Below are 12,099 nucleotides of genomic sequence, written 5' to 3'. Positions count from 1 at the left end.
TCAGTGGTCTGCTATGCCGTGAGTTTGCGTCCCATGGTGTGTCCACTTACACTGTAGCAGGGTTGACCAGTTGTGCCTTGTGTTGGTGCAGGCAGTGTAGCCAATGCGACAAGAACTCTGATGAGGACAAGGAGAGGCATTGCGACCCCAACGCACCACGTCGGCTGCGCGACCAGCCCAGAGGCACCCTGCGCTACGAGGATTTCCCTTTCATGGAGAGCAGCCCCAGGAAGGTGGGAACACACCACCATAGTTTGACAACATTTCTCATCGTGCATTGCATACTCTTAGGACAATTGTAGCTGGGGCTGCCACCTTTTTGAGGGGATAGAACGTTGTGAACAGTCTTCAGGAGACCTTGGACAGCTGCCCTTTCGGGTAAAAAAAAAAGCAGTTGTTGAAAGAAAAAAATTGACAGCAGCTGACCATGTGTGCTATGTGAAATACCTGAAAAGGCTGTTCTGGAGTGCTTGACGAGTATCCGCTAGCGAAATCTGCCGCATTTGTTCATGTCTCACTGCTGGTGTCACTAAATATGGTTGCACGCTCCTCCCACACTGCTCAGCTGTTTCCGTTAAACGGAGTCAGCCTCTGATAATGTGAACAGGTTTGTTGTGCCCATCTCATTCTTCTCAAGTAGGACCCGTTGTACACCTGAGGCTTGTCAAGGCACACTCCCGCGTTCATCCTGTCTTGCACACACAGCCTCACAGGCATCTTGTTCACTGCACCGTTTGCTAGGTGGGTCTCCGTGGCTGTCGAACATGCAGCACCTGTTCCCCTTTCCCATGCAGTTGCAGACAAGTCGTCTGAGTCGCCGCGTGAGACAGTCGCGGACCTGCATAGTGCCAGACACGTCAAGCAGTGCTACCACTGTCACGCCTCCTGCCACTGCCAGTGCCGTGGCTGCCACCACCACCACCACCGCTCCCACCACTACCGCCTCTACAACGCCGACAGCAGCTACTGTTGCCAACGACTTGTCCGCAGGGAACCCCACAGCACCAGCAGAGGTGCTTTCCCAAGGTGCGACTGCAGCTAAGCGGCAGCGAGGCTTGACACCCCAAGGAAAACCACGTGCTCGGCGTCGGCTGAACCCCGAAATGCAAGCCTACCGCAAGGCAAAGAGAGCCAAGCGCAAGTCTGCCCCCGTGGCTGCCGCAGCCCCAGCTACCCCGGCTACGCCTGCCCCAGCACCCAAGAGTGAACCTTCCACACCGGTGAGAGAGTTTCACCACAGCGAAGAACACTCGCTAAGAACACCTGTGCCTTGCTTAGTTAGGTCAAATGCGAATTAGGTGTACTAGCAGTTTCCAGTGTTCAGATCCAGTGTTCACGGATGGCAGTTCGGATAGTGATAATGGGTTAATGTCCATATATATGCGGAATTGGTCATTCTTTACATTCATAAATCCCTGGGAGCCCCCCTAGCATTCCTCGCACAGTGGTGAAGTGGTCAAGTGATGCGCCACTGCCCTTCTATGGCAGGTGCTATACCATCGGGGAACTTGGGTTGTTTGGTTGGGTTTTAATCCAGGTTGCTCATTGCGAGCAACCTCTCACGATTAATGGAGCTGCCACCTGATGCGGTGAGCACTGCCTTCCGTGAACACTGGATCTGAACACTGGAAACTGGTAGTGTACCTAATTCGCATTTGGCCTACCTATGCAATTATATCCTGTATTTGTACATAGTGTTTATTGCCACCCTACCCCTATCCTTTCTTCTTGCCCTCTCCCTGTCCTTTTGCTGCTTTAGGCTTTGATGGCAGATGCCATGACTAGCAACATCTTTTCCTTCCATCTTTATTTTTATTAATAAACAGCCACTAACAACAGACAACTATGTATGCAAGTCAACATTTTTTTTTTTTACTTAGCGAGCCCCGTGCAGCTGTTAAGTTGAAGCTTCGTATTTGTTGGCACAAAAATGCAGACCGGTCATACTGCTTCACCAAGTCTTTCATTTGAGCTAGTTGGCGATGCAGCATAGCTGAAGAACGGGCGACCGTCCTCTCTACTGTGTGTTTTTGTCCTTGTTTTCTGGCACCATCGCATTTCGTCATCTATTTCTTAGTGCTTTTGAATTCCACGCTGCATAGCGCATTGTGGACAAGTTGTGCTAAGGAGGGACCTGGCACATAAAATGACTCGCGCATAGTAGTTGGGTGTCTGCATTTTGTGCCTGTGCAGTTCGGCGATGCTGTTCCTGGCGTGTCTGGTATCCGCATGCCAGTGAAGAGGATTCCCCTGGACAAGGACCTGAAGGTGGATTGCAAGCGATGTGGCAATCCGGGTGACTGCACTAACCTTGTTGTGTGAGTGGCTTCAGTCATCTCATGAAGAGACTCGGCTAGATTGCTTCGGGTATGGAATTAACGAAGTTCGCAGTTCAAGGCAAGGATCATGGCTGTGAGCTCTAGTCTTCGGTTAAATTGGATTAGTGTTAGTATTTTTGATTTTGGGGCCCCCTGCTAGAGCTACTATAAAGTCGTGGCAACCAGCACAGTATTATACAAACATTGCTTAATACAGGAATGGTCCTTGCCCAGAAAACAGAGAGAGAGAGAGAAAAAAAAAAGAAAACCATGGCTTGGTACCCTGGGGGACATGGTTTGTCAAACTTCCAGGCAATGGAGGTAAGCAAAGAATGGATGGCCCTCCGACACTCATACCCCCCCCCCCCCCCTTTTTTTTTACTGTGCTTTCTTGATGCAGCTGTGATGAGTGTAAGAAGGGGTACCACTTCCTCTGCCTCTACCCACCTGTGCGGAAAAGCCCGAAGCAGAGGGGCTACACCTGGAACTGCGAAGAGTGCAACTCCTCCGTAAGTTGAGTGCAGTGATCCGTCAGCATTGCAGGTCTTCAGTGAATTTCGCTTCTCTCTTGGCAGCCATATGCTCATTCAGATGGACTGGTACTGGAAAGTGCCCCATTGCTTCCAAGATGCTGCTTCGTAGCTGCCAATTCTTGTGCTGCGCTCTTTCAGCGATTTCTCACTTCCTAGTCCAGTTTTTGTAGATTGCGTCAGGAAATTGCCAACACTGATTGATCTCTAAGGTGTCAAAAAAATTCGGACTGACTCAAGTACTTTGATATCTCCTGCCTGCCATGATAGAGTTAATGTATAACAGATATTGAAATAACAGATGTTGTGCACCTTTCTGCGTAGTTTTCTTGGCTTTGTTGTGAGTCGTTATTGGTGTCAAGCTATCCTCTTTTTCTAGCATGCAGCAGCCACTCCTTCAACAAAGGTAAGCCACACACAAACGTTTACAGGGTGCAGATTTGTGGAAAAAATGTTATATATCTGTGTTGCCCCACTAGCCGGTCAGTGGGTGGAGTGCGCAGTTCTCTCTTGCTTTTATGCTCTTCACTGACCTGCCTTGCCCGACCGAGAAATAAATTTCTTTCCGCTAACCCACTGCCTGTAAACGTTTGTCCATGACCGTACACTTTTCCTCATGCAAAGGGTTCTTGTGCTCCCTCCCTGTTAGGCGTAACAGTTAAGTAAAGGGATTCATTTTGGTGTTTTCAGAATTAAATTGCCAATTTAATTACATGGCTCGTTGCTGCTAGTCCCACTAAGCCTAACAACAGTTCAGTTTTGTTCAGGTACTGCACAGGAGTGCACTTTTCTGTACAGCCACCCTTTGCTTTGCTGTCATGCCTAGTTGACTTGTGCCATTAAACAGCGGCTCCATGGCTGCTGTGCTGCCTCTTCAATGCAGCAGCAGTGTTGTGGTGGTGACTCATAGGCCATCTAGTGATGAAAATGGCCACCATGTTGAGAGCAAGCGATCAGTTTTAAAGGGACACTGAGGAGAGGTCTATTAATATTTTTTTTTTATAGCAAAATCCGATAGTTCGGCATTTCACGGCTTTGTTGCCACTTGGCCGGCAGCGAAAGATGCATTTATTTCTAAGAAATTTGGATTCGAAGTTGAAAAAGTTTTTCCCGCCGCTCTGATTCAAACTTTTGATTCTCCTATGACGACACAGGACTAAGTGGCGTGAAACATGACGTGCACATGATGTAACGCAGACTCCGTGATTTCTGGCAGCCATGCAGTGCAGCCCAGCAGCAGCCGAAAAGAAAGCTACCGCCGGCCGCACGTTGAAGGCATCTATCGGCTATTGCGGCCGTCGCTTCGTTTACGTTTGCACCGGCGTTTTGCCAGCGTTACAATGGATCCCGTTCTCGAAGTCGTCAACGAAGTTCTCGCAAATAGACACCTTTAGCATACCGTGTACCTTGTTACCGTTAGCGGTATACCGGGAGCCCCCGTACTACCCTACCCATTCCGCTGTGAGCAGGCGCTGATTGGTCCTGGCGCTGCAGGAACGTGCGTAGCTTTCGGGTACGTGGTGCCCTCTGGCGACGTCAAGGAGATTTGCGCATGCATTTGCTGCGCCTCAGTGATTCGTGGCTTCTCGTGTCCTAGTGTTACTAGAACTATTGGTTTTAGCAACACTGCTTTGTCCTATGACGTCATCACGCTTGTACTTGCGAGTTTGGCCTGTGGCGGCGATACCTGTATTTTGGTTCTTGCTCTTTTCTACGTTACAAGAGCTTTGTTGTCAGTATGAGTGGTGTTTTTGTAATCAGGAGCTGGTATTCTGTCGATGCAAGTCAACTTCAATTTCTCCTCAGTGTCCCTTTAAGCTGTTTAAAACAAAAGCTGTGGTGGCTTTTCTTTCTTTTGGCCATTGTAGTAGGATACAACTTAAAAAAACTGCTGTTTTTTTAAGTTGTATCCTACTTTAGACTGCTTTATTTTGGCTTCTAGTGGTCATCGGAAAGTCTGTAGATGATGTCCGGTAGGTGTGACAGGGTCTATTTCAATGCTGTTTTAGTTTGGAAGTAGCGGCATTTATCCTTCAAGAAATGGAGTTACAATAATGTCCCATTGGTTCACTTCCATTTGGTGTGCCTAAATTGTACCATCGGCATTATCAAAGCAGGATGCAATCTTTGTGATGTCACAGGTGACTGTGGTTCTATATCTTCCAGTTTAGTAAACTTGCTTTCACACAGTCCGACTGGTTTTGTCCTCTGAGCTTTACAGCAACTTAGTTCCAGATGGATGACTCATCAGCCAAAGACATCATGTTTCTGTCTACTTTGAAAAAATTGTCAGCCATGGTGTCTCAATGAAAACCTTGGCCCATTAATATTCATAGCAAAAAAATTGCTGCTGATCATAGTTTGTGATCTCCCTCTCTCAGTAATCCTGTCTCCACACTACTTCTGCCTCATGCTTGTTTTGTGTAATTAGTCTGCGATTGTTCCTTTCCTTCTTCAACTTGGCCGATCATCCAAACTACCTTACATGCTATAATTTCTGCAGATATGTTGAAATTTCAATAATTTGTCAATTAACTCATTTTTCTTTTGATGTATATATTTCTGCATATGCAGTTGAGCCTCCCTGTCCTACTTTCTTTTGTCAGAAAATAACAGTAGAGCTCTAAGAAGAAATTGCCGGAAACAAGTATAAAAATTATTGGAGGGGGACAGGTAAAGGAGATGGGAAAGATGCTCATAAAATGTTTTGCTTTGAAAGTCTGTACATTCTTGATTGGGTTGAGGGTGAGTGTTGGAATCGGGGCGCGGATGAGTAAAACAGGATGCTTGGTACTGGATAAGGCAAGCGCCGCTTCCATCTCTGTTCCTGTTCTTGTCCAGTTCTTGTGCTGATTATTTTGCCACAACTTCTCGCACTTGTGTTGGTCCGCATAAGAAGCTCAGACTATATCACTGGCAAGAACAGTGGCGCCAAACAGCATGCTGCATGTAAACATATTTAGCATGCACTGTGGATGAGTGTAACCAACACAGGTTGCACATAGTCCCTGGCACCTCCACTCAGCCTGGTCATTTCGAGCATCGTCTGAACTCCCTGTTAGTTATGATGTCAAGTTACTATGACACTTTGTGGCATTGAGCACATTTTTTTGTGAAGAAAGCAGTCGAAAAATGCACTGAAGGAATCACATAGAATAGCATATCAGCCACTTGATATTTCAAAGCAGGGTATCAAAATAACCACTGTGCTTAAAAACGATGAAGCAGCAGCAGCAGATATTGCAGTTTTTTGTGCCTCGCATGACCTGAATGGAACTTTAGTATTGTAGCTACCATGTGGCTTTTGAAACCAAAACCAGAATGGCATGAGAGATGAAATTTACCAGGCCTAGGCAAATTTCGTATGGTCTATGTACCAGAGGAAAACGAGTGTCCAAAAATTTGGTGTCTCTTTTTAGTTTCATCAGTGTGCCAGTGTACATTGGCAAAACAAAAGCGAAATAAAAAATGTCACATGTTTATTCCACATTTGTTTCCTATAATTAGGTCACTCGATTGACACAGTACTTCTAGGAATCTATTTTGTGGCCAGATAAGATTTCCAGGCAGACTTATAGTAGTAGTGCTTGAGAAGGCCATGATTTTATCGTCGATCACTGCATGTTATCTTAATGTTGCTTTCTTTTGAACCTCTGTCTCTACTGGTATCCATAATTGGCACTTTGAAAACTGTATTGCACAGTACTATTGAATGAAAATATTTTTTTCTTTTGCTCTCTTCTCACCTCCTCATTTTTTGCTTTCTCATAACATCCCCTGATATGCACTTCTTTCTGTCTGTTGTGCTAACTCTTCCACTTTCCACTAACAGGAATGTGTTTACTTTCTTGCCACTGCACCTCCCTTGCAGTAGGAGCAGCGCATGCACCATATGCGATGCAAGACCACAGTAAGCGCCAATACTAATTATGCACAAACTACTACCGTTTTGTTTGGTTTCAGAAATGTCTTTTTAGTGCCTCTCTCCAGCTTCTGGTACGAAGTTACCTCATAGCCAGTGCGCCTAATAACAGGGGCACTCCCACTTTGAGATAAGAAGATTATAGCTGATGAAGGTGTAGCATAACGACTTTGGATACCTCAGTAGCGCACTGTTGAAGAGCAAAATGCTTTTATATGAGTATTTAATAATGCCACCTAACAAATGCTCTTGCACAATGCAAAATATTACCACACTTGGCAATTCAACACGCTTTTTTGTCAGTACCGTGCACTCATTTGTGCTTTGTTAGCCAGCAGAGTTTGCCTAGCTGTATAGGCCCAGGCACTAGTCTTGCTGTGTAAGCTTTGGGCTGCATTGCTGTGATTTGTTATTAATAAATAGCTTGCCCAGTGTGGTCATCTGGAGGTTTCTACCAGCATTTCTAGTGCTGCACTCAACAATGCTTTCATGATAAGGGAAGAGATAACACAGACACGGAAACACACCTTGTTCTTGTTTGTTGGTCTGAATCATATTTCCTTTTGTTCCATCTGTTTTCCGTGTCTAGTGTTTCACTGCTTGCATTGAGTATGCTAAAAGTAGATTATAAATGTAGAGCATACTAAGATTATAAATGTAGCTTTATACACCTCCCTCTCATTTGTAGCTTACATTGCTGTTGTGAAATCGTTGGGGGAAGCATTACTTCCGAAAACAGGGTTGATGAGATTGACATTTGGTTCCGTTTTTTCTCTCCAAGTGCATGCACGTATTGTTTTTGCAGGATGAAGAGGACTCACGAAAACGGAGAATTCTGGCCAGCCATCTTGGATATTAGTCACCCTTTTTTTTCCCTCTCAATTCCGACCTAGCGAGCTTTCATCGGCGCCCAGAGGCACTGGGATCGAGTTTCCATCTGTCTCATTTTTTGTACCTTGGACAAGACGTTTCTGACAAGCGTCAATAAACAGTAGACGACGCCAAGACGTCTTTTGTCTCGTTCATCGAGCGCGTAACTGAGCCCTGTCGTTGCACGTATGACGTTGACGTCATTTACGGCTCAGCTACTCGCGTACAGAAATAGCAGCGCGCTCGGAAAGGTGGTCTCACGGCGACACCGTTCAACGCTGCTGTCCAGGCCACGTGGTTTAACACATCCCCGCCCCTTCCCCCGCAACCTTTCCTGCGGTACATACAGACGCGTTACGTAACGGAAAAAAAAAAAATGTGGCCTCCTTTCTGGCGCTGACTTCTGCGGAACCATAAAGCTTGCAGGTGAGAGACCAAAAAAGAAAAAACAGAAGCCGCAACGCCAGCGCGTCTCTCTCGAACTAAGAAAAAAAAAGCTAAACGCTACGATTTGGTACCGGCCGGCCGGCGAATTCACCTTTTAACGCACGAAACAGTGCATAAAGTGCTGTTATTCGACTCGCACCTTCCTTTCATACACACTCATTCTCTTATGACGTTACGATAAACGGCCTTGGTGGGCAGATCCCGAGCGAAAAAAGAATATAACCAGCAAACAATGCTGTACGCCGGCTTCTGGAACGTTCCTGCCGTTTCGAGACGCGCCTGGAGAGGCGCTTTAGAGGCTAAATGCTTAGTTGGCCAACTTCGCTTTCAGTCACGCAGAGCGCAGCGCCCTCCTACAAAACTCCACAGCTCAGGCGCAAGTTTAGTCACGTGATTGCTATTTTAAGTGTCTTGTGTTGCTTTACTAAGAATACTTCATAACTATACAAGAACCGTTTCCGCCGCCAAGCGGCCAGAGACACGGCATGCTACGATTGGTCAGAATCGGCACCGTCTAGAAGATTCTACGTGACGTCACGTCCGAGCCCTCGCATAAAACTGACTGGTAGCCTTTTTTGTGTAGTGAGAATTGCTCGTGTCGAACGTCGCGAGTGTGTCCATCGAGCTCACCTGTACATATATTTATTCCTGAGAGTGGAATTCGCGCAGAGGTATGTTCTCGCCGTAGCAGTATCTGTGTGATTTCAGCGGCGTTTCGTGTCAGAAGTCAGTTTTGCTAGGGATTTTGGTGTTGGAAACGCCCTAACCGTTGGTTCTTCGCATTGTTCGTTGCAGGCATGGCGAAGGTGCCCGCGATTGGTATTGATCTTGGCACGACCTACTCCTGCGTTGGAGTCTTCCAGCATGGAAAGGTCGAAATCATCGCCAATGACCAAGGAAACCGGACCACCCCAAGTTATGTCGCATTCACGGACACGGAGCGACTTATCGGAGACGCCGCCAAGAACCAAGTCGCCATGAACCCGAACAACACTGTGTTCGGTGAGTACCACGCTTTTATTGTGCTCTAATTAGCGTCCAAATTAGCAACCTGCATGGATATTTCTTACAACCGGGTGCCTGCTCGTTCCGGTACCGGTAAATGAGAGTAGGCTTAGCGTGGCGGGAAGCAACGGCGTTGGGCGCGTAAGTGCACACCTCGTGGCAAGCCTGCGTGCTTAATGACTGCATTCAGGCCCGTTCACCGTGTGCTACATCATATGGAGGCCAATTAGCAGCCTGGTTGTGTTGTGACCATCCTGCCAGTCTCCTTCGTACATATTGTCGTTGTTAATTAGTTCACGCTCCGGGTTGGCTTGGTGGATCTGGCGTTCGGCTGCTGATCCGGGCCGCGGCGGCGAAATGCCAGATCTTACGCTCGTTTGCATTAGAGCAGAAGCCACCCCCCGGAAGTTTACGTTCAAGGCCTTCCATTACGGCGTCTCTTGTTCACCATGTGTCTCGTCGTGCCCTTAAAACATTAAAGCACACCATAGCTTTTTTTTTTTTTTAATCCAAGAAAGCCGGCTTTGGGAGCGCCGCACTCATTCATGATGGGAGTTTTTCCGATCGGTGATCTTGCTCTGGGTTGTTTCGTGTCTAGACCATGTTGCGGTGCAATCCGGTCGGTGACGTAGTGTTCACATTGGTCATGATTTGGAACGCCTCGTTTTGTTCCAGACGCTAAGCGGCTGATCGGGCGACGCTTCGATGACCCTGCCGTCCAGTCGGACATGAAGCACTGGCCTTTCGAGGTGATCAGCGACGGCGGGAAGCCCAAGATCCAGGTTGAGTACAAGGGCGAGACCAAGACATTCTTCCCTGAGGAGATCTCGTCTATGGTCCTGATCAAGATGAAGGAAATCGCCGAAGCGTACCTGGGCAAGAACGTCGTGAACGCCGTGGTCACTGTCCCCGCCTACTTCAACGACTCTCAGCGTCAGGCCACAAAGGACGCCGGCACCATCGCTGGTCTGAACGTGCTCCGTATCATCAACGAGCCTACCGCCGCTGCCATCGCCTACGGTCTCGACAAGAAGGGCACTGGCGAGCGCAACGTGCTCATCTTCGATTTGGGTGGCGGCACCTTCGATGTGTCCATCCTGACCATCGAGGACGGAATCTTTGAGGTCAAGTCCACGGCCGGCGACACTCACCTTGGCGGAGAGGACTTTGACAACCGCATGGTGAACCACTTTGTCCAGGAGTTCAAGCGGAAGCACAAGAAGGACCTCACCGTGAACAAGAGGGCTCTCCGGCGTCTGCGGACATCGTGCGAAAGGGCGAAGCGCACACTGTCTTCGAGCACACAGGCCAGGTAAGCAGATGTTCCCACTTCGATGATATATTGTCAGTTGTAAAACCCTTGTAGCGGTGTATAACAGTCATGCTGTCATGCCCACATTGCGGTCACTATTAGGAAAATGTGTATGGCTTTCGCCCATGATGTTTAGAACTGTCATTGTTCACCATTCTTTGTGTTTGGTTTCCTTGCAACACAAGCTGTTGTCTGAGACCAGGTACAAGCACTAGCCCCTTTACTCTCCTCTTCCAAAACTCTTCTCTTGGTGTCAAATGATGTATTCATGTATTTCTTCTCATTGCAGCATTGAGATTGACTCCCTCTTTGAAGGCGTGGACTTCTACTCCACCATCACTCGTGCTCGCTTTGAGGAGCTCAACGCTGACCTCTTCCGTAGCACCCTGGAGCCGGTTGAGAAGGCTCTGCGTGACGCCAAGCTCGACAAGTCCCAGGTGCATGACATTGTCCTGGTCGGTGGCTCGACTCGTATTCCCAAGATCCAGAAGCTTCTGCAGGACTTCTTCAATGGAAAGGAGCTGAACAAGTCCATCAACCCTGATGAAGCTGTGGCCTATGGTGCTGCTGTCCAGGCAGCCATCCTCATTGGCGACAAGTCTGAACAGGTGCAAGATCTGCTGCTGCTGGATGTCACGCCTCTGTCCCTGGGTATTGAAACTGCGGGAGGTGTGATGACGGTTCTCATCAAGCGCAACACTACCATCCCCACTCGTCAGACTCAGACCTTCACAACATACTCGGACAACCAGCCTGGTGTGCTGATTCAGGTGTTTGAAGGCGAACGTGCCATGACCAAAGACAACAACCTGCTCGGCAAATTCGAGCTGACTGGCATTCCTCCTGCACCTCGTGGCGTTCCACAGATTGAGGTCACCTTCGACATTGATGCCAACGGCATCCTCAACGTGTCTGCTGTGGACAAGAGCACAGGCAAGGAGAACAAGATCACGATCACAAACGACAAAGGTCGCCTGTCCAAAGAGGAGATCGAGAGGATGGTGAAGGATGCCGAGAAGTACAAGGATGAGGACGACAAGCAGAAGACGAGGATTTCTGCCAAGAACTCCCTGGAGAGCTACTCCTTCAACATCAAGTCCACAGTTGAAGATGAGAAGCTCAAGGACAAGATCTCTGACGAGGATCGCCAGAAGGTCCTTGACAAGGTGCAGGAGACCATCAAATGGCTGGACTCCAACCAGGTGTGTTGCAGTTTCATCAGTTCAACACATGATGTACAGATCGTGGTAGCAGTCATTAACTTGCACTTTCTTTGTCTTTTGCAGCTTGCTGAGAAAGAAGAGTATGAGCATCGGCAGAAGGAGTTGGAGGCGATCTGCAACCCCATCGTCGCAAAGCTGTACCAGGCAGGCGGCATGCCCGGTGCGGGATTCCCAGGTGCTGGAGCTGGTGCTGGCGCGGCTCCAGGAGGCGGTGCTGGGAGCGGTCCTACAATTGAAGAAGTGGACTAAGGGGGAGGGGCACAAAAAAAAAAATTGTGTTCATTTGAACTGTATATGTCATTATTGAAGAGTTCATTTTTTTTGTTTAAACTTGACCAATAAAAGCTTCTGTGTTACTCGTCTTGTTATAGGCATTCCACACTCATACTGGTGTTAATATAATATATAAAAGAATGCATAACAGTGCATGTGTACAGAATGTTGTTTTATAAATAAAAGTGTAGTCACCGTA

General features: G+C 47.8%; 2 protein-coding genes across 6 annotated transcripts in view; both read left to right on the top strand.

Annotated features, from left to right (window-relative positions):
* Positions 1-7,775, top strand: part of LOC149339272 (PHD finger protein 14) — a 34,525-nt gene extending 26,750 nt beyond the window's left edge. Inside the window, exons 17-23 of one of the 5 annotated variants that reach the window (XM_089548029.1) lie at positions 92-233; positions 795-1,220; positions 2,194-2,318; positions 2,719-2,827; positions 3,228-3,254; positions 6,681-6,758; positions 7,576-7,775. In XM_089548029.1, the coding sequence (XP_089404155.1) occupies positions 92-233; positions 795-1,220; positions 2,194-2,318; positions 2,719-2,827; positions 3,228-3,254; positions 6,681-6,722 (871 nt within the window). In that variant the 3' untranslated portion in view covers positions 6,723-6,758; positions 7,576-7,775. Of the gene's footprint in view, positions 1-91; positions 234-794; positions 1,221-2,193; positions 2,319-2,718; positions 2,828-3,227; positions 4,714-6,680; positions 6,759-7,575 lie in introns of those variants that run through there. The other 4 variants (XM_089548032.1, XM_089548031.1, XM_089548030.1 and 1 more) reach the window with 4 other exon arrangements.
* An 825-nt stretch (positions 7,776-8,600) lies between these two features.
* Positions 8,601-12,099, top strand: LOC149339271 (heat shock 70 kDa protein cognate 4). Its single transcript, XM_089548033.1, has 5 exons — positions 8,601-8,758; positions 8,883-9,089; positions 9,768-10,404; positions 10,694-11,606; positions 11,691-12,099. Exons 2-5 carry the CDS (start codon positions 8,885-8,887, stop codon positions 11,874-11,876), a joined length of 1,941 nt encoding a protein of 646 aa, XP_089404159.1. The 5' UTR covers positions 8,601-8,758; positions 8,883-8,884; the 3' UTR covers positions 11,877-12,099.

The sequence above is a fragment of the Amblyomma mixtum genome, chromosome 6 (genome assembly GCF_055824585.1).
Source record: "Amblyomma mixtum isolate Tamu chromosome 6, ASM5582458v1, whole genome shotgun sequence".
Taxonomy (NCBI): domain Eukaryota; kingdom Metazoa; phylum Arthropoda; class Arachnida; order Ixodida; family Ixodidae; genus Amblyomma; species Amblyomma mixtum.
The sequence above is the reverse complement of the archived record's forward strand: the minus strand, read 5'-3'. Positions and strand labels throughout refer to the sequence as shown.